At 44.0% G+C, this 20,436-nt stretch overlaps 1 protein-coding gene across 1 annotated transcript in view; it reads left to right on the top strand.

The window, feature by feature from the left end:
* Window positions 1-20,436, top strand: part of PTPN21 (protein tyrosine phosphatase non-receptor type 21) — a 79,346-nt gene that overhangs the window by 44,489 nt on the left and 14,421 nt on the right. Inside the window, exons 8-12 of the mRNA XM_072762198.1 lie at window positions 4-92; window positions 2,769-2,856; window positions 3,639-3,718; window positions 15,165-15,225; window positions 16,328-16,412. Coding sequence (XP_072618299.1) covers window positions 4-92; window positions 2,769-2,856; window positions 3,639-3,718; window positions 15,165-15,225; window positions 16,328-16,412 — 403 coding nt within the window. The remainder of the gene's footprint in view (window positions 1-3; window positions 93-2,768; window positions 2,857-3,638; window positions 3,719-15,164; window positions 15,226-16,327; window positions 16,413-20,436) is intronic.

The following is a 20,436-nucleotide window of genomic DNA, read 5'->3' as shown; positions in this document are numbered from 1 at the left end:
CAGGATAGCCAAGGCAGTGACATATCCATTGGAGCATGTCTTGAAGGGATCTTTGTGAAACACAAGAATGGAAGGCCTCCTGTGATATTTAGGTACTTCTCTTACGTCCTCCTGTGCACTTTCTGTGGCTCCTCTTGGTGCTAATTTCTAGAACCTGTACTGGTAATGTTGCCCATAACTCTCTCCCAAGGTCTCACTAGGAAATGGAAAGATGTCTTTCCTAGAATCAAATAACCCCTGACTCCAGTGATTCTTTCATAAGCCACTTTCTTTCAAACCAAGTATGTGGAAAACAATACTGCTTGTCATCATGGCCTGCTTATGAAATGCTGGAAGGTGTGTGACCCTTTTCCTGCCATATGGAGGCTGTTCTTTGTTTTGATGTGAGTTTTTAATTTCAACTGTAGCTTCTAGGACTGTTTATGGAAAATCTGGGCCTTTCTCTGACTTCTTATGTACCAAAATTCCTAAAATACCAACGTCTAAGCAAATTAATCTTTTTTTCTTGCTTGCTTGCTTGCTTGTTAAGCAAAGTTCAGTTATTTGTATAATGTTTTATTTTTCTGATTATAAAAATGGGATATTAGTCATTTGTGGAAATCTTAGAATGTTTATAGTGAAAAAGACAAAAAGGAGGATCTATAGCAATATGCTAATAGTGGCTGACCCCAAAGAATGAAATTTCAGGTGGTTTAAATTTCTGTGTTCCAATTTGTATCTTAAAGACCGCAACATTGAACCATGTTGTTCAATCCCTGCCTTTTCATTCCTTAAAATCCATACCCGGGCAGCCTGGGTGGCTCAGTGGTTTAGCGCCGGCGTCAGCCCAAGGCATGATCCTGGAGACCCAGTATCAGGTCCTGCGTCGGGCTCCCTGCATGGAGCCTGCTTCTCCCTCTGCCTGTGTCTCTGCCCTCTATCTGCGTGTCTCTCATGAATAAATAAATAAAATCTTAAAAAAAAAAAATCCATACCCTAGAAAATCGAAAGTGTCATTTCATAGAAATATTTCCAATTTTACTGAGAGTCTATATACTTTGATTCTGTTCTTGATGAAAAATTAAAAGTTTTTATTGTTTTTGTAGAGCAGTAAAACATTATACCAATTTTGGTTATTGGTTCCTTTGTGTTTACCATTTACTGAGTGCTTGTCATGAGCCAGGTACTATGCTACGTGCTCTCTGTATTTTCTTGTGTGATCTTTACAACTCTCAGCAGAGGTACTACCATCATTCCATGTAGGATAATTGAGACTTAGAATAATAAAGTGATTTGCTTACGGTCATGCAGTTACTAACTGGCATAACCAAGAACTCTGATTCTCCACTTGAAGAGTGGGCTCTTAACCACTGTGTTAAATGGTTTCTTTTATTAAATGGAACTTAATCCCCCAATATTCATGCCTTCTAAAAACTAGCCTATTTCTTCTTGAGAAGTGGTTTTTCCTTTCAAGAATTTTTTCTGTTAACTGACGTTTCTTCTTTCATTTCTTTTGTTTTACTACTGCCTTTGGGGCTCTGAATTTTCCCTGGCGATTATGACCATGGAGAATGTACCTGGCTTGGGATGCAGAAACCTACTCCTAGACCATATTGCCCTGGGTCAGGCAGTTGCTCTCTTGGCACTAAGCTGCTCATTTAGGTCTTCCCGACATGTGAGTTGGGGAATAGGGGGCAGAAGAGGATCCGAACTGCACCAGAAGGGTAGGACTCTAATGGTGCCAAAGGGCCCCATGAAAACTGGAGGTCCAGCCAGCTTCTTTCATTCCACTGGACAGGAATTTTTAAAATTGCCTTCTTCAATAATGATACTAATAACCTTTAGGTTTAACAATTAAACATTGAGTGGCACCTGGCTGGTTAGTTGGTAGACATGTGACTCTCAATCTAGGGTTGTAAGTTGGAGTCCCATGTTGGGTATCGAGGTTACTTAAAAATAAAATCTTTAAAAAAAAATCAACAAACATGGAATCATTACAAATTAATTTTATTTATTTAAATAAATTTAAAATAAAAAAATCTAATATGGAAAAGGATGAAGTAGGGGTAACATTTTTCTTTCAGACCCATTTTTCCCTTCCATAAAATTATATAGTTGTGTAATAAAAGAAAATATTAATATATAAAATCTAAACGTGGTCAAATACAGTTAGAAAACATAAGATAAGAGTTTGAATCCTGGTGAAACCATCCAGAATAGTTCACTCTTTGTGTTCCTAGCATTTGAACTTTGTCTTCACCCTGAAGCTTTTCAGAGCATTCCTCCTACACCTTCATGCCTCACTTTTGCCTTGTGTATCTGCAACACTTAATGGTACTTGCTGACCTCTCTCTTCTCTCTCTCACCTCCACCCTCCAACTGTGTCCTTCTTGAGCGAAGCACTGTCCCTTATTGATCTTAGTATCCCCGGGGACTTAACACAATTTCTGGCATTGCTATATTGGGTACCCTTAGATATATTTGTTGAATGAATAAAGGAGGTATTGGTAACCAACTAAGATAGGGATCTTTGAGCCTACTAATCTGGCAAATGAGGATAAATAGAGTACTTAAGTACTCTTTGCCTTCACTTCATCTCTGCATTTACTTCTTGCAAGCAGCTATTGTCACTTCAACAAGAAGGTGCATGCCAGCTGATTAAAACAACTCTGTTCTTTCTAAAACGATGAACAAATATTAACTTTATACCTCAAACTCTAGAAGGAAAAATCATATGTTCTGTCTCCTAGTGGCACTCACATTGCTGTTTTCTCTTTGTTGTTCTTTAGGTGGCATGATATTGCTAACATGTCCCACAACAAGTCCTTCTTTGCATTAGAGCTGGCCAATAAAGAGGAGACCATCCAGTTTCAAACTGTGAGTAAACATTAGGAATCTGCATGGAACGTTTTTCATAAAAGTTACCAAGTTAGCATTTCTGTGGGCGTGTTGGGGGAAGGAGATAGCATTAAAATTGAAATATTTAATACTTCTATAAAAAACATAAAATTTTATAACATTTTGCCTCGTAGCCCTTGGCAAAAATAGTTGCTCAGTAAATAGTGTTGTAGTGTTTAGTAAATAGTTGCTCAGTAAATAGTGTTTTAGTGTTTAGTAAATAGTTGCTCAGTAAATAGTGTTTTACCCAAGTCCTTGGGTAAATAGTGTCTGGTATGATGAACTTTAAAGGAACTGAGTAGGGGAGGAAGTAAGCACTAATATCTTAATTTCCATTGCTAAGCAAAGAGCTCTATAGAAATAACTACTTCAGTTACTCACTTTTGCTCCATTGACAAGGGCAGTATTAAGTCACTGACTCAAATATTTTTTAAAATGTTCTTTTTTGAGTATAATTGTCAAAATAAAAGTTAGCATTTTCATAATTTTAAAGTTACGTCATTTTGAAACACTTTAGTGTAAGAAACGCACCCTCAGAATAGTGTTTTTGTTTTTGGTCTTCATAATTTAAATCCTAATTATAGCATTCATATGATAGGCGCACAGTATTAGAAAATGAAAGAATCACAGTGTGTTAAAAGTGACTTTGAATAAAAAAAGTGACTTTGACATAATGTATTCCCCAATTATGTCTTGTCATACAAACTGTATCGAGTCGTAAATGTGTTTTCATTTACTTTATGCAATATTTCATTTGCTAGGAAGACATGGAAACTGCAAAATACGTGTGGAGACTCTGTGTTGCACGACACAAATTCTACAGATTAAATCAGTGCAGCCTGTGAGTATAGCCTGTTTGTGGAAATGGTAGAAAATAATGAAGTTAGAAATTTCTATCTCGAGTGTCACCTGGGTGGCTCAGTTAGTTAGGCATTTGCCTTCAGCTCAGGTCATGATCCTGGGGTTCTGGGATTGAGTCCTATATTGGGCTCCCCACAGGCAGCCTGCTTATCCCTCTGCCTGTGTCTCTGCCTCTCTCTGTGTGTCTCTCATGAATAACTAAATAAAATCTTTAAAAAAAAATTTTTTTAAATGATTATTCAGCTTGTTAAGCCATTAGAAGAATTTATACCTTTTCTTCCTAATGTACATTTTTCTCAGTCCCCATGAGTTTCTCCCATTCTGCTGATTCATTCCTATCAGTGTACGGACATGTTGTAATAAAATTGTGTGTCTTAGAAAACTTGTCTTTCATCCTGCACGCCATCCAGCCATGACTCCGTATCTCTGCTTTCCTATATGGCAGATTTTTTCATAGGAGTCCTCTATGTTTGCTTTCTTTCCTTCCTTCCACCCTGCTTTTCTTTGCTGCCACACAGACTTTGCTTGTCACAGTGATGGCGACCTTAACCCTGTGGTCCTTTCAGACGCCCTTTCACTGGACTACTCAGCAGCACTTAAGCTCTGGCTACCCCTTCTTTCCTCACCCTGCTCCTCATTGGCTGCCAGGATCTCACCCTCTACTGCTTTAACTTATTCTGTGTTTCTTCTCATTCATCTTTGCTGGTTTAGTCCTGAGACCTCTTCCCCGCCTTCCTCATGTTCTAGGGGATTCACCTTGTGTCAGGCTTACAGTTACCATCTGTATGCCCAAAGTGCATCTGATTTTATTTCTAACTCAGTCTCCTCCCTGAGCATAGCCAATTGTCTATTGACATCTCCACTTGGGGGCCTAAGAGGCATTTTAGATTTGATATGTCTAAACCCAAATTTGATGCCCTCTTCTTCCTGCCCCCGGATCTGCTTCTTGTCTACTTTTTCCTTTCGGTAAATGGCAGCACTCCATATTCACCCAGTTGCCCAGGCCTCAAACCTACTTAATTCCTTCTTGATTCCTGTTTCTGTCATCCCACATCCAATTCATCAGCAAGCTCTGCCTTCAAAATGCTTCTGGGATCTGACCACTTGTACCACCTCTGCTAATAGCTTCATGCCAGGCTGCCAGTGTCTCTCACCTGTGGGATTGCGGGAGCCTTCTGACGCTCTCCCTGTGTCCCTGCCTGCTCTGCCTAGAGTTAGTTTTCCATAAGTCAGCCAGACTCGTCTTAGTTTAATCTGGGTCAGATCCTATCACCCTTCTTAAACCCTGCACTGGCATTCCATCATGCTTAAAAGTACAAGACCATCTGTGATCTGGTCCCTGCCTGGTTCTCCCCCTGTTTCCTTTCTACACTCTTTCTGCTCACCCTGTCCCACCCTTGCTAGAACTCTTTCCAGTCTGTGAACACGTTCAGCCCTCAGGACGCTGTGCGTGCCCCTTCTGGGCCTAAAATGCTTTTCTTCCCCATGAGTCATTCTCCCACTGCATCCATTGTCTAATCAGAGGCACCCTGGCTGCCCTGGGGACTCCGTCCCTGCCCACTGCCTGTCCCTCTATACTCCCTTTCCCTATTTTATTTTTCATAGTACTTGACCCCACCCAAACTTGTGTATTGAACCTCTTGTAAGCAGGCAACGCCACCAGAGAGCAGACACTGTTCGATCCCCTGTTCCCAGCGCTGAGCAAGGGGCTGGCCCACAGTAGGTCTTGGTGAATTGTTGAAGGAATCTACAGAAACGCACATTAAGAGGTCTGATGGGGGCTGTCCGAGCTACTGTAGGATCCCTTAGGAGAAGGGTATCTGACCAGAACTGCCAAACTAGGCTTCCCCTGGAGTGGCATCGACATAGACTGGGAAGGTTTTGCTCCATCCCCACAACCTTCCGCTAAGCTGCTTTCTCCACTGGCCCATTGGAGCTGTCTCCCATCTGGCTCCCCTGGCCCATGTCACCTGGGTCCAGCCAGAAAGTCACCTGGTTCTAGCCAGTTTTCTGGCTGGATGAGCAAAAGACGTAGCCCTTGACTCAGAGTTCAAGCTCAGAACCACAACTGAGCCTGTCCCTTTCCCTGCCCTCCCTTTGCTGCAGCGTTAAGTGCAGGACCCCTCTGATCCTCCTCTGGGCTCATCTGCCAGCTAACTCTTGATCCTGGCCTCAGAGCCCATAGTCCTTACAATGCTGATGCCTCTTGCAGCCCCAGGATTTGCTGGAATGCTCTTTCTCCCCTTCTCTGGCAGACTTTTAGTTGTTTTTCTAGATCCAGTTTAAGTGCAGCTGGCCTGGAGGCCACCACGCATTTAGTGTGCTTAGTCTTTGGTACCATTCCCAAACTACTAGTTGTTTCCTGCCATTTTCATAACAATGATTCTGGTTCAGTAGATGCTTTCTCTGCATCAAACATGTGGAGAGCTTTTATCTCCTTTAATCTTTACAGTAGCCCGGTTTGGTACTTATTACTGCCCTTTTGTAGGTGACGGTGTGGAAACATAGAGACCTGCAGCATCGTGGCCAGTGCTGCTTATGTGGTGCAGGCCTGGTGTCCTACGTGGAGCTGGCTTTTCTGTCCTGTCCACTGGCGCCCCAGTGTCTGGCATGGCACCCTATACCTGAGGCTTAGTGAATAACAGAAGCCTGAGTGATGAATGTCAGAGGGGAGAAAAGCCCATTTGCTCCTTGTTGATTTCCTTTTACTGCTGATTATAAATTGGGGGGAAAAAGTCTTAAAAGGACATTTGTCCCTTACAGCCAAGAAGAAAGACTACGGAAGTGCCTCCTGTTTTATAGGTACCCAAGGTGTGAAGAAAACCTGGTTAGGAATAACTGTGCAAAGGGCAGGCCAGTCTTTGGGACTCATGAAAGAAAAGGAAATGACCAGGGATGACCATGCAGGAGAACTAGCCAGCTTTCCCAACCAGCCCATAGATGTCTACCCTGTCCCCTTCTCCCCTCTGAAAAATCCCCCAACTGAGCTTTATTCTGAGTCCCCGTGCTGGTCTGGTGATGGGATTTGGGAAAGCTCTAACTGACCAGGAGGAGGAGCCCTGCTTTCTTTGGGGATATGGGAAGCCAATATGTGCTGCAAGCTCTTGAGTGTGTGTGTGTGTGTATGTGTGTGTATGTGTGTGTGAGAGAACATGCTTCTCTTGGTGGTCAGATGCAGTGGTGCTAAGCGTCCAGGGCAGTCACATCTGGGGCTCTTCTGGGCTGGCCTGGTTACCCAGCCACCTGTGACATTTTTATTCAGAAGCTGTGTTCTGAGATTCAAGCAGTAGATACGCACTCTGTAGGAGCACAGCCTTTCCGTAAGTTTATGGGTATTTATAGTGTCAAACTCTTATGATCTCAGTTATTCCCCTTTGGAAAATTTTGGAGAATCAAAGCAACCATTTCGAATAAACTGCAAGATGTCCTCTCTTTCCAGTAGGCATCCATATTGGTTAGTGGTTAATGCCTTTTTTTTTAAAGAAGTTTTTTGGCAAATCACCACTTGCTAATGGTTTTTTTTTTTTTTTTTTTTTAATTTTTTTTTTAAATTTTTTTTTTTTTTTAATTTATTTATGATAGTCACAGAGAGAGAGAGAGAGGCAGAGACACAGGCGGAGGGAGAAGCAGGCTCCATGCACCGGGAGCCTGATGTGGGATTCGATCCCGGGTCTCCAGGATCGCGCCCTGGGCCAAAGGCAGGCGCCAAACCACTGCGCCACCCAGGGATCCCTTGCTAATGGTTTTAAAGTTGAGATGGAGGGCAGCTCCGGTGGCACAGCGGTTTAGCGCCGCCTGCAGCCTGGGGTGTGATCCTGGAGACCCTGGATCGAGTCCCACGTCGGGCTCCCTGCATGGAGCCTGCTTCTCCCTCTGCCTGTGTCTCTGCCTCTCTCTCTCTCTCTCTCTCTCTCTCTGTGTGTGTTTCTATGAATAAATAAATAAAATATTTTTAAAAATAATAAAATAGAGATGGAGAAGAAATCAATTCAGTTGTAGAAATCTAAGCTTTGTAATATTGCTGTATCTTGCTAAATAGGAATAAAATTACATTATTATGATTTTCAGTTGCATATCTACATAAAGCAAATACAGGGGTGGGGATTCCCGGGTGGCTCAGCGGTTTAGCACCTGCCTTCGGCCTAGGGCGTGATCCTGGAGACCTGGAATTGAGTCCCACATCGGGCTCCCTGCATGGAGCCTGCTTCTCCCTCTGCCTGTGTCTCTGCCTCTTTCTCTCTCTCTCTGTGTCTCTCATGAATAAATAAATAAAATCTTTAAAAAAAAAAAAGAAAGAAAGAAAATACAAGGGGTGCTGGATGGCACAGTTGGTTAAGCATCTGCCTTCAGCTCAGATCATGATCCCAGTGTCCTGGGGTTGAGCCCCACATCAGGCTCTGTGCTCTGCAGGGAGTCCACTTCTGCCTCGGCCCCTGCCCCCACTCAAACCCACTCTCTTTCTCTGTCTCTCAAATAAATAAAGTCTTTAAAAAAAATGAGAGTTTCAAAAATGAAATAGTTATGTTTAAGGGGCTGTTTTCCATATTTTGTTTTTAATCTCTGTCCATCCAGTAGATTAAGGAAGTTCATACCCATGAACTATTCCTATGTAATTATTTATGGTGGAGGACACCTGCTGCATTCTGTGGGAAACTATTTCACTGTCAGCTCGTGTTCTCAGGTTTCTTAACTTACAGTGTTTTGATGGGTGATAAAACTAAAAATAGCTTTAAATTTTATGGTCAGGGCAGCCCGGGTGGCTCAGCCGTTTAGTGCTGCCTTCAGCCCAGGCGTGATCCTGGAGACCTGGGATCGAGTCCTGTGTCAGGCTCCCTACATGGAGCCTGCTTCTCCCTCTGCCTGTGTCTCTGCCCCTCTCTCTCTCTCTCTCTCTGTGTGTCTTTCATGAATAAATAAAATGTTAAAAAAAAAAAAACAAATAAATAAATTTTATGGCCATTTCTTTTAGGGCTCTCACCCTAAACTGTTGAGTCACATTTAATACAATGATCCTGGAGTATTGGTAGATTTGTTCTCATGGTCCAGATGGGTCAGCTTTGCACTGTGATGAGCACTGATGAAACTGCAGCAGGCCTGAAATTGGACAGTGGATTCTGGACGGCTGGCTCAGCCTGGGGTGCCTGGTGGCTCAGGGAAATGATTCTACTTGTATAGCAAGGGGACTTTGCTCCTTGAGTGTCCCCTTCCCCATTCCTCAGTCCCTATATATAATTAAATTAAATGTGTGACTCCTCCAAACTTGACCCAGATGATTGTAATATATTCATTCATTTACAGATGTATAGATTTTATTTGAGAAAGAGCAGAGAGAGAGAGAGAGCACAAGCTGGGGTGAGGGGCAGAGGGAGAGGAGCAAGCAGACTCCCTGTTGAGCAGGGAGCCCAATGCAGGGCTCAGTCCCAGGGCTCTGAGGTCATGACCTGAGCTGAAGGTAGATGCTTAACCGGCTGAGCCATCCAAGCACCCCCTCCCCTCCACCGACTGTATTTTATTTTAAATTTTTAAAGAAAGATATTCATTCGTTCATTCATTCATGAGATACACTGAGAGAGAGGCAAAGACATAGGCAAAGGGAGCAGCGATGTGGGACTCGATCCCAGGACCCTGGGATCACAACCTGAGCCAAAGGCAGATGCCCAACCACTGAGCCATCCGGGCACCCCTAGAAAGATTTTATTTATTTATTTGAGAGAGTGAGACAGAAATAGCAAGAGCAGGAGCAGTGAGGAGAGGGAAAAGCAGGCTCCCCACTGAGCAGGGAGCCCTAGGTGGGGCTGGACTCCAGGACCCTGGGACTATGACCTTAGCTGAAGGCAGCCACTTAATCAGTTGAGCCACCCACGTGCCCCCAGAATCATCTTTTTATGTCACCCAAGACTTAAAAACGTGAGAAGAATGTTGATATTCCTTTAGGGTTGGCTGAGAAATTATAGGAGATAATGTCAACCTGTTTGGTCAAATAACTTCTTTCAAACCCCAGAATTGGTCCTGCTGTAATCACCTTCTCTATATGAGTAAAAGACTGGGAGAGAAACAGAATCTTGAGGAGGATGCTTCTCCCCAACATTCAGAGCCATGTGATCGAGGTTGCCCACTTTTGTCCTGGAGACTCTGACCAGAATACTGACTGGAAGGGGGTGGGGCTGCCCCTTCTTGTAGGCCCACTGTGGGGTTTAAAGAGACTGGAGGAGGGGCACCGGGGTGGTTCATTCGGTTGAGCATCCAGCGCTTGATTTCAGCTCAGGTCATATCTTGCGGGTCTTGACATCAAGTCTTGCTTCAGCAGGGTATGTAGGATCCCTGCTCAGCAGAAAGTCTGCTTGTTTCCCTCTGCCCCTCGCCCTCAGCACTCTTCTTCTAATATAAATAAATAAATCTTTTTTAAAAAAAGAGAGACTGGAGGAGGCCTGGAAGCAGATAAATCTATGAGAAAAGAAGCTCACAAGGCAAAATTGAGACAATTCTTAGAAATAGCTTAACTGTAAATGCTCAGTAATTAGCATCTACTTCCATCCTCACTCACCGTGTCACTCATTTGCTCAATGAACACTTGAGGCCTTCCTTGTTTGCCAGGCACCAGTGATGATACCATTATGTCCTCTTGCTTCCACGGATCTTAACAAATCATTTGGGTCTGGGGAGAGGGTCAAATAATTGTTTTTTAGGAGCCTGCATTCAGTAATCTGATGGATGTACCTGGTTCTGGTGCTTGTTCTGCTACTTGTCATGTGACCAAGAGTAGTTTCCTTAACCTAAGTATCAGTTTCCTCATCTGTCAAATCAGGATACTAACTGGCATTCCTTATGGTGTTGGGGTCCAGATTCTGTGAGATAATCATGTTCAGTCCTTAGCACCATTTCAGTAATATTTATTTTACTGGGGCCAGCAGCCTTTACTTATTTTGTCTTCTCCAGTGCACACATTCCAGTGATTTTTTTTTTTTTTCCTAAGAGTTCTTTGGCAGTCTCATTTTTAGCAACACCCATCAACATAGCAACTGCCCAGAAAGTCTGGAAAACACCAACCAACAGTTACACCGTTTGGTCTCATTCGCTAAGATTAGGATAGCTGATCTCACAGGAAGCTGCAGTTACAAGAACAGTAGCAGGAAGAAAGAGGAGGTGGGATATTAGAGCCGATGGCAAGGCTGCCCCGTCGAGCAGTCTGGCAGGAGAAGGATGTGTTAGTTTGTTTGTGTTTCGCCAGAAGCAGCCTCTGCGGTGGGCAGCGTCGCCTCCACCCTGGGTGCTGCCAGCAAGAGGTGCCAAAATAGATACCGTGTGTGGGAGTTACTGCCTCTGCTTCTTTGCTCTGCGTCTTTGGATTCTGTGTTTAACACATTTAAGTTTTATTTTTGCCCCAGGCGAGACAAGCCTGGACATGTTGGTGGAGTGTTCTGTCAGCAGCTCTTCTCTTTTCTGAATTTTGAATTTATAGTACTTTATCATGCTTTATTTTTAGAGAGCACATACAGGTGCACAGCTGGGTGAGAGGGAGAGGGAGAGAGAATCTTAAGCAGGCTCTACACTCAATGTGGAGCCCGTCAAGGGGCTCGATTTCACGACCCTGAGGTCATGACCTGAGAAGAAATCAAGAGTTGGCTGCCCAAACGACTGAGCCACCCAGGCGCCCTTTGAATTTATGGTAATTTAAACGTTCAGTCCATTTGGACTAAATATAAACTTCAAAGGACCCAGTTTTGCCTAAACCTAGCTCTGACAATGGAGAGTAAGCAGAGGCAAAGTGAACCTCAAGGCTACAAAATAATGCCTCCAAATTCTGGACACTGATTTTAGGAATATTTTAAAATACAGTTAAGGAGTGTTTGACAAAACAAAACACAGTGTCCAGGTGTACTGTCGCACCTCGGACCACTAAGGAGGCCTCGATTAGGACCCATAGTGCTTTACCAATTGATACAGGTTTTTTGTTGTTGTTTTTTTAAGATTCTATTTATTTATTTGAGAAAGAGAGAGGTAGAGAAATAGAGCTAGAGCATGAGCAGTGGGGAGGGCAACGGGAGAGGGAGAAGCAAGCTCCCTACTGACCAGGGAGCCCTAGGTGGGGCTTGATCACAGGACCCTGGGATCATGACTTGAGCCAAAGGCAAGCACTCAACCATTAAGACACCCAGGTGTCCCTGATAGATGTATTTTTGCAACCTAATAGAATTAACATTCATTTTGTTATTGTTGAATAACATGAATTCTGGCAGATGGAATGTTCTTTGGAAAGGAGACATTTATTCTCTAGCAACAACCTCTACATTTTGATGATGATGAAAGGAAATGATTACAGAAGCCATTTAATTAAAAAAAAGCCAACTAGTAAAATAAATTGTCACCTGATGTTAAGTTCTTAAGCACTCAGTTTTTTTTTCTTTGTAATTTCTTTCATTGCTTTTGTGTTTAGATATATCTTCAGCCTATGATATATAATAGAAGTATTTGGTTATATTTTCTGTAAGTTCACTTATGATTTCATATTTAAATTTTTAATTTTTTTTTTATTTTTTTTTTAAATTTTTAATTTTTAAATCCATCTTCTATGTGCTTTCTTATGTGATATTGTCTGAAACTTGAACTTTTTATAAATGGTCCATTGTACCAATAACCTATCTTCTCTCTGGTGAGCTGGAATATCACCTTTATCACATACTGAGTTTTTATTTTGCAGGGGACCGTTTTTCAGGTTGCTCCTATGTTTCCTTATTCTAACACTGTTACTAAGTCCGTATCAACCTTCATTCAAGCCCAATATTTGGTGATTTTTTTTTTTAAATCAGAAAGGATAAGCATTAGTTTTATCTCAAGTCTTCTCAAAATAAGCTAATTTTCAGGGCTTGAATATAAGGTACTAGTTGTTAGAACGCTAAGATCATGTTAATTTAGGAGATGTGACGCTTGATGTTATGGTGTTATAAGTTTGCTTATGATGTTATAAGTTTGCTGATTAAATGGGTTGAGTGTTCACTTTGTGATTATGGATTTGCTAGTAAGTTGTCTTTAGAACACTATAACCAAATGTCACAAAATATTTTTGTAATTAGTATTGATGTGTTATATAAGCTCATGAGCCAGGAATAGCTGGTGAAAGTTTTTTTTAAAAAAGTGCTTTGAGGGATGCTGGCTGGCTCAGTTGGTAGAGCATGTGACTCTTGATCTTGGGGTCATGAGTTCATGCCCCACAGTAGGCAGAGAACTTACTTTAAAAAATTTTTTAGGTGGAGGGGGGTTGCCTGGGTGGCTTTCTCAGTCGAGCACCTAATTCTTGATTTTGGCTCAGGTCATGATTTCAGGGTCCTGGGATTGAGTGGGGCTCTCCACTGGGCATGGGATTCTCTCTTTCTTTCTCCCTCTGCCCCTCCTCCCATTGCCCCTACACGCATGCATGTGTGTATACACTGTTTCTCTCAAAAAGAAAAGGGGGAAAGGGGGGGGGATGCACTTGGGGAAAATTATGTAAGTCATCAACAAAGCCAATTCTATGTGTATAGGTTCTTAGATTTTATCTGTAATAAACTGCACAGAAGAACAAAATATCCTGCCTCTGTTTAAACATGGTAAAATTATACATTAGCTGTATTGTCTCTTGTTCTTTTCTGATGTAATTATTTATTCAAAGTTGGAACTTGATGGGAAGTTTAAAATCACAAATTATCTGGTAAATGTTAATCTGCACTTAATAGTCTAGTCTCATTGCTTTTATTTATTTATTTGTTTTTATTTATTTATTTATTTATTTATTTATTTAAAGTCGGCTCCACACCCAGTGTAGAGCTCAGTGTGGCACTTGAACTCACAACCCTGAGATCAAAAAGAGACACTTAACCAACTGAGCCATCCTGGTGCCCGTTATTGCTTTCTAAAAAATACATTTAAAACCAGTCAGGGGGGCAGCCCGGGTGGCGCAGCGGTTTAGTGCTGCCTGCAGCCCGGGGTGTGATCCTGGAGACCTGGGATCGAGTCCCACGTCAGACTCCCTGCATGGAGCCTGCTTCTCCCTCTGCCTGTGTCTCTGCCTCTCTCTCTCTGTCTCTCATGAATGAATAAATAAAATCTTTAAAAAAATAAATAAAAATAAATAAAATAAATAAAATAAAATAAAATAAAATAAAATAAAATAAAATAAAACCAGTCAGGGAATGGGCAGCCCGGGTGGCTCAGTGGTTTAGCACTGCCTTTAGTCCAGGGCCTGATCCTGGAGACCTGGGATCGAGTCCCATGTCAGGCTTCCTGCATGGAGCCTGCTTCTCTCTCTCTCTCTCTCTCTCTCTCTCTCTCTCTCATATGAATAAATAAATAAATAAAATCTTAGAAAAAAAGACAAACCCCAATCGGGGAAAAGTTTCTTGTGAAGAAAGGTAAGTGGGTTTACCACTGGCGCCCACTGAACCGAATCTACTTTTTTTCTTTTTCTAACTTAGTTCCTTACAGGAAATCTAGATTCTTTTTTTTTTTTTTTTTTAATATTTATTTATTCATGAGAGACACACAGAGGCAGAGACATGGGCAGAGGTAGAAGCAGGCTTCATGCAGGAAGCCTTGATGTGGGAATCGATCCCAGGATTGGGATTATGCCCTGAGCTGAAGGCAGACGCTTAACTGCTGAGCCACCTCGGTGTCCCAGAAATCTAGACTCTTAAGTTACCAAAGTTATAAACTTATTTCTTATGTTTGTAGTGTGTGATTAACAGGCTTTTAAGTAAAGGCCTTTCCCATTGCTTCAGACTTCTGGGCTGGCAGTTGATGGTCACCCCTCAGGACTGTTAATGGAGGTGGCAGGAGGCCCACAGGAAAGACATTTGCACTGAGTCTTGCTTCCCTGGGAGGTTTGTGGGTGATCAAGCCTTGCCATTTTTCCCCCTGTGCGTACATGCTTCTTCCAGAGGTTCCACCTGGATGGACCAGGAAAAGACACACCTGCCCATCCTCGGGGTAGTCTGGGCAGATGTTGTTGCATGAAGAGGCTCAAACCCTGGAGTGTGGTCTGGGCAGCCACAAAGGGTGGAGGTCCCAAGTGAGGAGAGAGAGACTCCCTTCCTTCCTTCCTCCTTCCCTTTTTTTTTTTTTAGTATATGTGCTGCTGAAGCGAGCATTTTTTTTTTTTTAAAGATTTTCTTTCTTTATTCATGAGAGACACAGGGAGAAGCAGGCTCCTCACAGGGAGCCTGATGTGGGACTTGATCCTGGAACTCCGGGATCACACCCTGAGCCAAAGGCAGCCGCTCAACCGCTGAGCCACCCAGGTGTCCTGGGACTCCTTTCTTTAATTTATGACTAGATTAGTCTGTCATGTTTTTGCTTTAGCAGATTTATCATTTTACTTTCTTACTAATTTATTTTGGCAGAATTAGGAAAACTATGTGTATATGTGTGTCTCAATGACATGTCTTATTTTACAGGCAAACTCAGACTGTCACAGTGAACCCACTCAGGAGGAGGTCGTCTTCAAGAGTGTCCCTGGTAAGAAAGAAGGAAAATCTGATTTATCTTTTCTTTTAGTGATGTCATCTTCCTTTTTTCTTTTTTAAGATTGATTGATTGATTGATTCATGAGAGACACAGAGAGAGGCAGAGACACAGGCAGAGGGAGAAGCAGGCTCCAAGCAGGGAGCCTGATGCTGGACTTGATGAGGGACTCGATCCCAAGTCTCCAGGGTCACGTCCTGGGCTGAAGGAAGGCGTTAAACCACTGAGCCACCCAGGTGTCCCTGTCATCTTCCTTAATAAAAGAGGCTTTTGATAGTGTGAATTTTTAGTTTGGACCACAGAAGTGTGCTGGTATTCGATTGTTTTTAACCAAAGAAATGGCCATTTTTCCATAGGCTGACCATAATATTTATGTAATTTTTATTTTATTTTATTTTATTTTATTTTATTTTATTTATTTATTTATTTATTTATTTATTTATTTATTTATTTATTTATTAATTATAGTCACACAGAGAGAGAGAGAGAAAGAGAGAGAGAGAGGCAGAGACATAGGCAGAGGGAGAAGCAGGCTCCATGCACCGGGAGCCCGACGTGGGATTTGATCCCGGGTCTCCAGGATCGCGCCCTGGGCCAAAGGCAGGCGCCAAACCGCTGCGCCACCCAGGGATCCCTGTAATATTTATTTTATTATAGATTTTTTAAAATATATTTAAATAGTAGGTCCAACCTACTATTCACATGTTTGACTGTTAATGAAGAGCAATCAGAAGTTTGTAGATATTTAAAATGCTAGAGAATTTTGCTGGTGAAGATTAAATACACTGCAAAAAAGCTTTTTGTATTCATATGTTTACATAAGACTTCAGGAAACTTTGTCTTTTCTCGCTCTTAACTTTCTGGACATAGTGTGTTTTCTTGTGTTTTCTGCTGTGTGGTATCAGTGCATAGGCCTGGCACTGTTCTGGGAGATGCTGAAAGTGATGAGTGTGGTAAGAGCTACAGGGTCTTCATGTTTATTTTCTATATAATATAGTTAACTTCCTTAGAAGTTTTTTAATGGACAGAGACTTGCTTTATATATATTACAGAGGCTGCAATGTGTTTTAACTGTTTCTTACTTTCTATTCCTTAGCCTAAGCCCCAGCCCTATGTGATGCCTCCCCCACCCCAGCTGCATTATAACGGACATTATACAGAACCATACACTTCCTCCCAAGGTAAAGTACACTATTTCTGAGATGCTGTACAAAATTACTACAGTTTGAATATATCTATGAAGATCCTGGAGCCAGGATAGTTTTTGGCTGACATTACAGCCACATTGTTTTCATGTGTGTAGCCATCCTGGATTCATAGAAGCAGCTAACCATTAGATGCAGTTTCATGGAGATGTGTGGTAATAATCTTCCAATATCAAATTTTGATGCTCACATGATCCCGAGTTCAGCCCATTGGAGCCCCTTTCAGCCGGCTCCTTTTTCCTGCTGACACACCTCAACTGGCCTTTGCGTGCTTCCAACATATTCCAGGCTCTCTTGCCTGAGAGCTTCCCATTGTAAAGGTTTAAACATTTCATTTTTATTTATTTTTATTTTTCACTAGGTTAGTGTAAGGAGCTGTATTTCAGACAATGCCTCCCAAGCTGAACCTCGATCTTTCATTCAGCAGACAGATACTCTCTCCTCTATGTACAAGGCTCTAGAGGCCAAGGAGATTGATTTTATTTTATTATTATTATTATTATTATTTTTTAAAGATTTTATTTTTTATTTATTCATGAGAGACACAGAGAGAGAGGCAGACACACCGGCAGAAGGAGAAGCAGGCTTCCCTGCAGGGAGTCTAATGTAGGACTCGATCCCAGAACCCTGGGATCATGCCCTGAGCCAAAGGCAAACACAGCCACTGAGCCACCCAGGGGTCCTGAAGCCGAGGAGATTTGATACAGAGAAGTAGTTCCACATCTTAAGAAGCTTAGAATCTAATAGTGGGGGAGAAGACGAGCACACAAATAGCTTAAACACAAAGACACCATGATTGTTTTGAAGAAAGAGAGCAAGCAATTACATGGAGAAAGACTCATCCTATCATGGAGACTGAGAAGGACTTTCTGGAAGGATTTGGGCAGCGATGGAGAGAGAGGCGGGCAGTCAATGGGGATTGCTGCCCCTGAGGGACAGTGAACAGTGTGGCCCAGAACGAGGAAGGGGCACTGGGAAGGGGGGTGCTTTGGTTGGACTCTTGCGTAAGGAACTGGGAGAAGTTGTGTGTGAAGGGACCAGAGGTGGGATATGATTATATGATGAGAATTTCCACTTGGTGAGGTGAGCAGTGGGGGCGCTGGGCCTCAGGGTGTGGGGGGCATCTCGGGGTGTTCTCTCCCTTCACTGCGGCTCCTTGCGCCATCCCCGTGTGCCTCTGCGCCCCCAGCCCCACCACCTCTGGGTGAAGGCTCTTCTCTGCGTTGTTAGTCTGCAAATATCCTGATACTTTTTCCTCGCCTCTCCCTTCCAACTCAGGTTTGAGTTACTTTTCCCTCCCCTTTCCCACCTGTTGCTTCTGAGAGAAGTGCCTGTGTGGGTGGTTGCCCTTTCCGCCTTCCCGACTTGGACTTTGCTTTGCCACTGGGACTGTCCTATCAGGTCCCTAGTGCCCCTCACATCCTCCTCGCCACCAAACCCAGCCTTCTTTCCCCTTGAGATCTCTCTTGTGGGCACCCTGGCTCTCCCTCCTGGGAAGCCCTGCCACTGCGGCCTCCTTCCCTCCATTATTCTACCCCACGGCAATCATGTCCCCATTTCAGATTTCAGCAGGTGTGACTGTCACATCTGTTTCCCACCTCTCCCCACTCCTGTGCCGCAGCCCCGCAGCTCCATCTGCCTCAGAGGGGACTGTTTCAGGAGCCACTGCCTGCAGCCCTCAGCGGGGGCCCTGGCCAATGGAATCGGCCAGTACAACTTGCTGAAAATGAAAATGTTAGATTTGGGCTTGTCACTCTGCTCCACAAGCCCATCCCTTACCCCCTCATCCTTTGCGATGATGTCACTTTCCTGGTGACTTGGATTCCGAACTGCATGTAACTTTGCTTTTTTTTCTTTCTTTTCTTCCTTTCATTCCTTTCTTTCTTTTTCCTTTTTCTCTCTTCCTTTTTCTTTCTCTCTCTCTTTCTCTCTCTCTCTCTCTCCATACCCCCACCCCCTCAGCACCCAGTCCATCATGCCTGCTCTTGCTTTCACCCCATACAGCATCTCTTCTGTCTCCCTGTCCTTCTCCTCCTGGTTCAGTCCAGCCTCACCTGACAGGCTGTTGCTCCACCCGAGAGAACATCTTCCACCTTTGCCCTCCTCGGCCCACCTGACACATGGGTGCCAGGCTCTTTTCATCTCCCCGATGACCATTCCTTTGCCTGGTGTCCTATCCTCCACAGTGTTTTCCAATGCTCCTTTTCCAGTCTTTTTCTCACTGTTGTCTTCCTCATCCCAGCTACCCGACACTCCAGCAAACTAAGGATGCCCAACCAGAAGGGATCTCTCGGCCTTGCCCGTGCTGCCCTGTCACCCAGAATTCCCTGAGTCCTTTTATGAGGCCATTGTGCACCCTCCTGGCCGCAGGCTCCCGTCCCATCAGGGTGGGCTAGATTGTGCTATGGGAAGGCTCAGGGGCCTATGCGATAAAGGTGACGTCTTGCTTAGGTTACGTGGCCATCCTGCCCCGCAGGAGGGCTCTGCACTGTGGGTGCCTGCCTCAGGCCTTCTGGCTGGAGGAGCCTTTTCCACCGGGAGTGTTGGTCAGGATGGTGGCAGGGAGGCAGCATGGAAACTAACTGACAACCCTCTGTTCCCTTTCCCTTGACTGTTGCTAGTCATGTGACCATGCCTGACAGATACCCAGGGGTGAAGAGGGATAATCCTGTGCTCTCTGGCTGCTGCCAAAAGCTGGACATGCCCTCCCTGCGCCCACCTCCACACGCCACTTGCATGCTGCGTTCTCCGTGAGGTGGTTCTTGATTCTCCCCTCCCTGTCCCCCTCAACCCAGCCCAAGCTGCAAGAGAGCCTTCCCTCCTCCACTGTGGACCTGTCACACTTAGTCTCCTGGTGTAACATATCCTCAGTTGTGATTGTTCTATACATCTTTCCCCTGTACTCACCTGGATTCCAGTCATTTCTTTTCCTCATCAGTACTCAGCATCAGTACTCTCATGGGCTCACAGAGGGATGGTCACTTGTCAGTCTGTGACATGTCTGGTGTAGGGAGGAGCCCACAGACAGGGAGTCCAGGAGGGCTGGGTATTATGCCTGCACAGACAGGCCAGAGCGAGGACCTGAGCTGTGGCGGCAGTGAGGAGAGGGATCTCCTGGGCCTCTGAGGTTGCCGAGCATTCCAGGTGTGGGAGAGGTACAGGGACCAGAAGCGTGGGTGTCAGCAGGAAGGATACAGGGACGCGTGTGAGCCCTGTTTCTTCCTTGTGTGCCCCCTGAGTAACGTCCACACACTGGATGGTGACATACTCACTTTGATCATCACTCGTCACTTAAACCATTACATGGCTGTTGAATCCCAGAAGGAAAGCTCTTGAAAGGCAACTGTCCTCTGAAGGACCTGACTTGAGCTGCTCTTTGAAGTGTCAGAAATCACCCTCAGTAGTGATGGTGTTTTGGGTACAGATTGGACAGAAGCAGCCTGCCTCCTTGCAGCCCCACCAGGCACTCATGCAGCCACCATAGATTAGACAGTGCTCGTGATTCTGCTGCCTGTGGATCCCCATCTCTTTGAAGTGTGGGGGCCAGAATGGGGTGGAGGGCTGGTGTGACTGGCTTCTGACCCCTGGTAAGGTATACAGCAACTGGTGACATTGTTGGACCTGGAGAAGCAGAGCCTATGGCATTATTGTTCTTGTCTTCATTCTAGAAAAGCCTATGCAGAGAACTTAGAATTCTTCTTAAGGAGCTTGTTACAGATGGTTGATGCTTGAACCAGCTCAGCGTCAGCAGGTCCCACATCCCCCACCAGGGGGGAGAGAGCGGTTAGTGGTCCAGTGCCTTGTTGAACAGTTACCTCTGCCTCCAGCCACCCAGAGATCCAGAAAGTCTGTTTGATTTGTAGCGAAACAAATGTTTTTGGTTTTCAGAAAAAGTATTTTATAATTATTTGTACTCTTAATATTGGACAGATTGGGTTCATCTTTACTGGGGGCCAAATCCTGAAATACCACCCGCAGAGTAGGCGAGCCATCACCATTC

Source organism: Vulpes vulpes, chromosome 6, assembly GCF_048418805.1.
Source record: "Vulpes vulpes isolate BD-2025 chromosome 6, VulVul3, whole genome shotgun sequence".
Lineage (NCBI taxonomy): Eukaryota > Metazoa > Chordata > Mammalia > Carnivora > Canidae > Vulpes > Vulpes vulpes.
The sequence above is the reverse complement of the archived record's forward strand: the minus strand, read 5'-3'. Positions and strand labels throughout refer to the sequence as shown.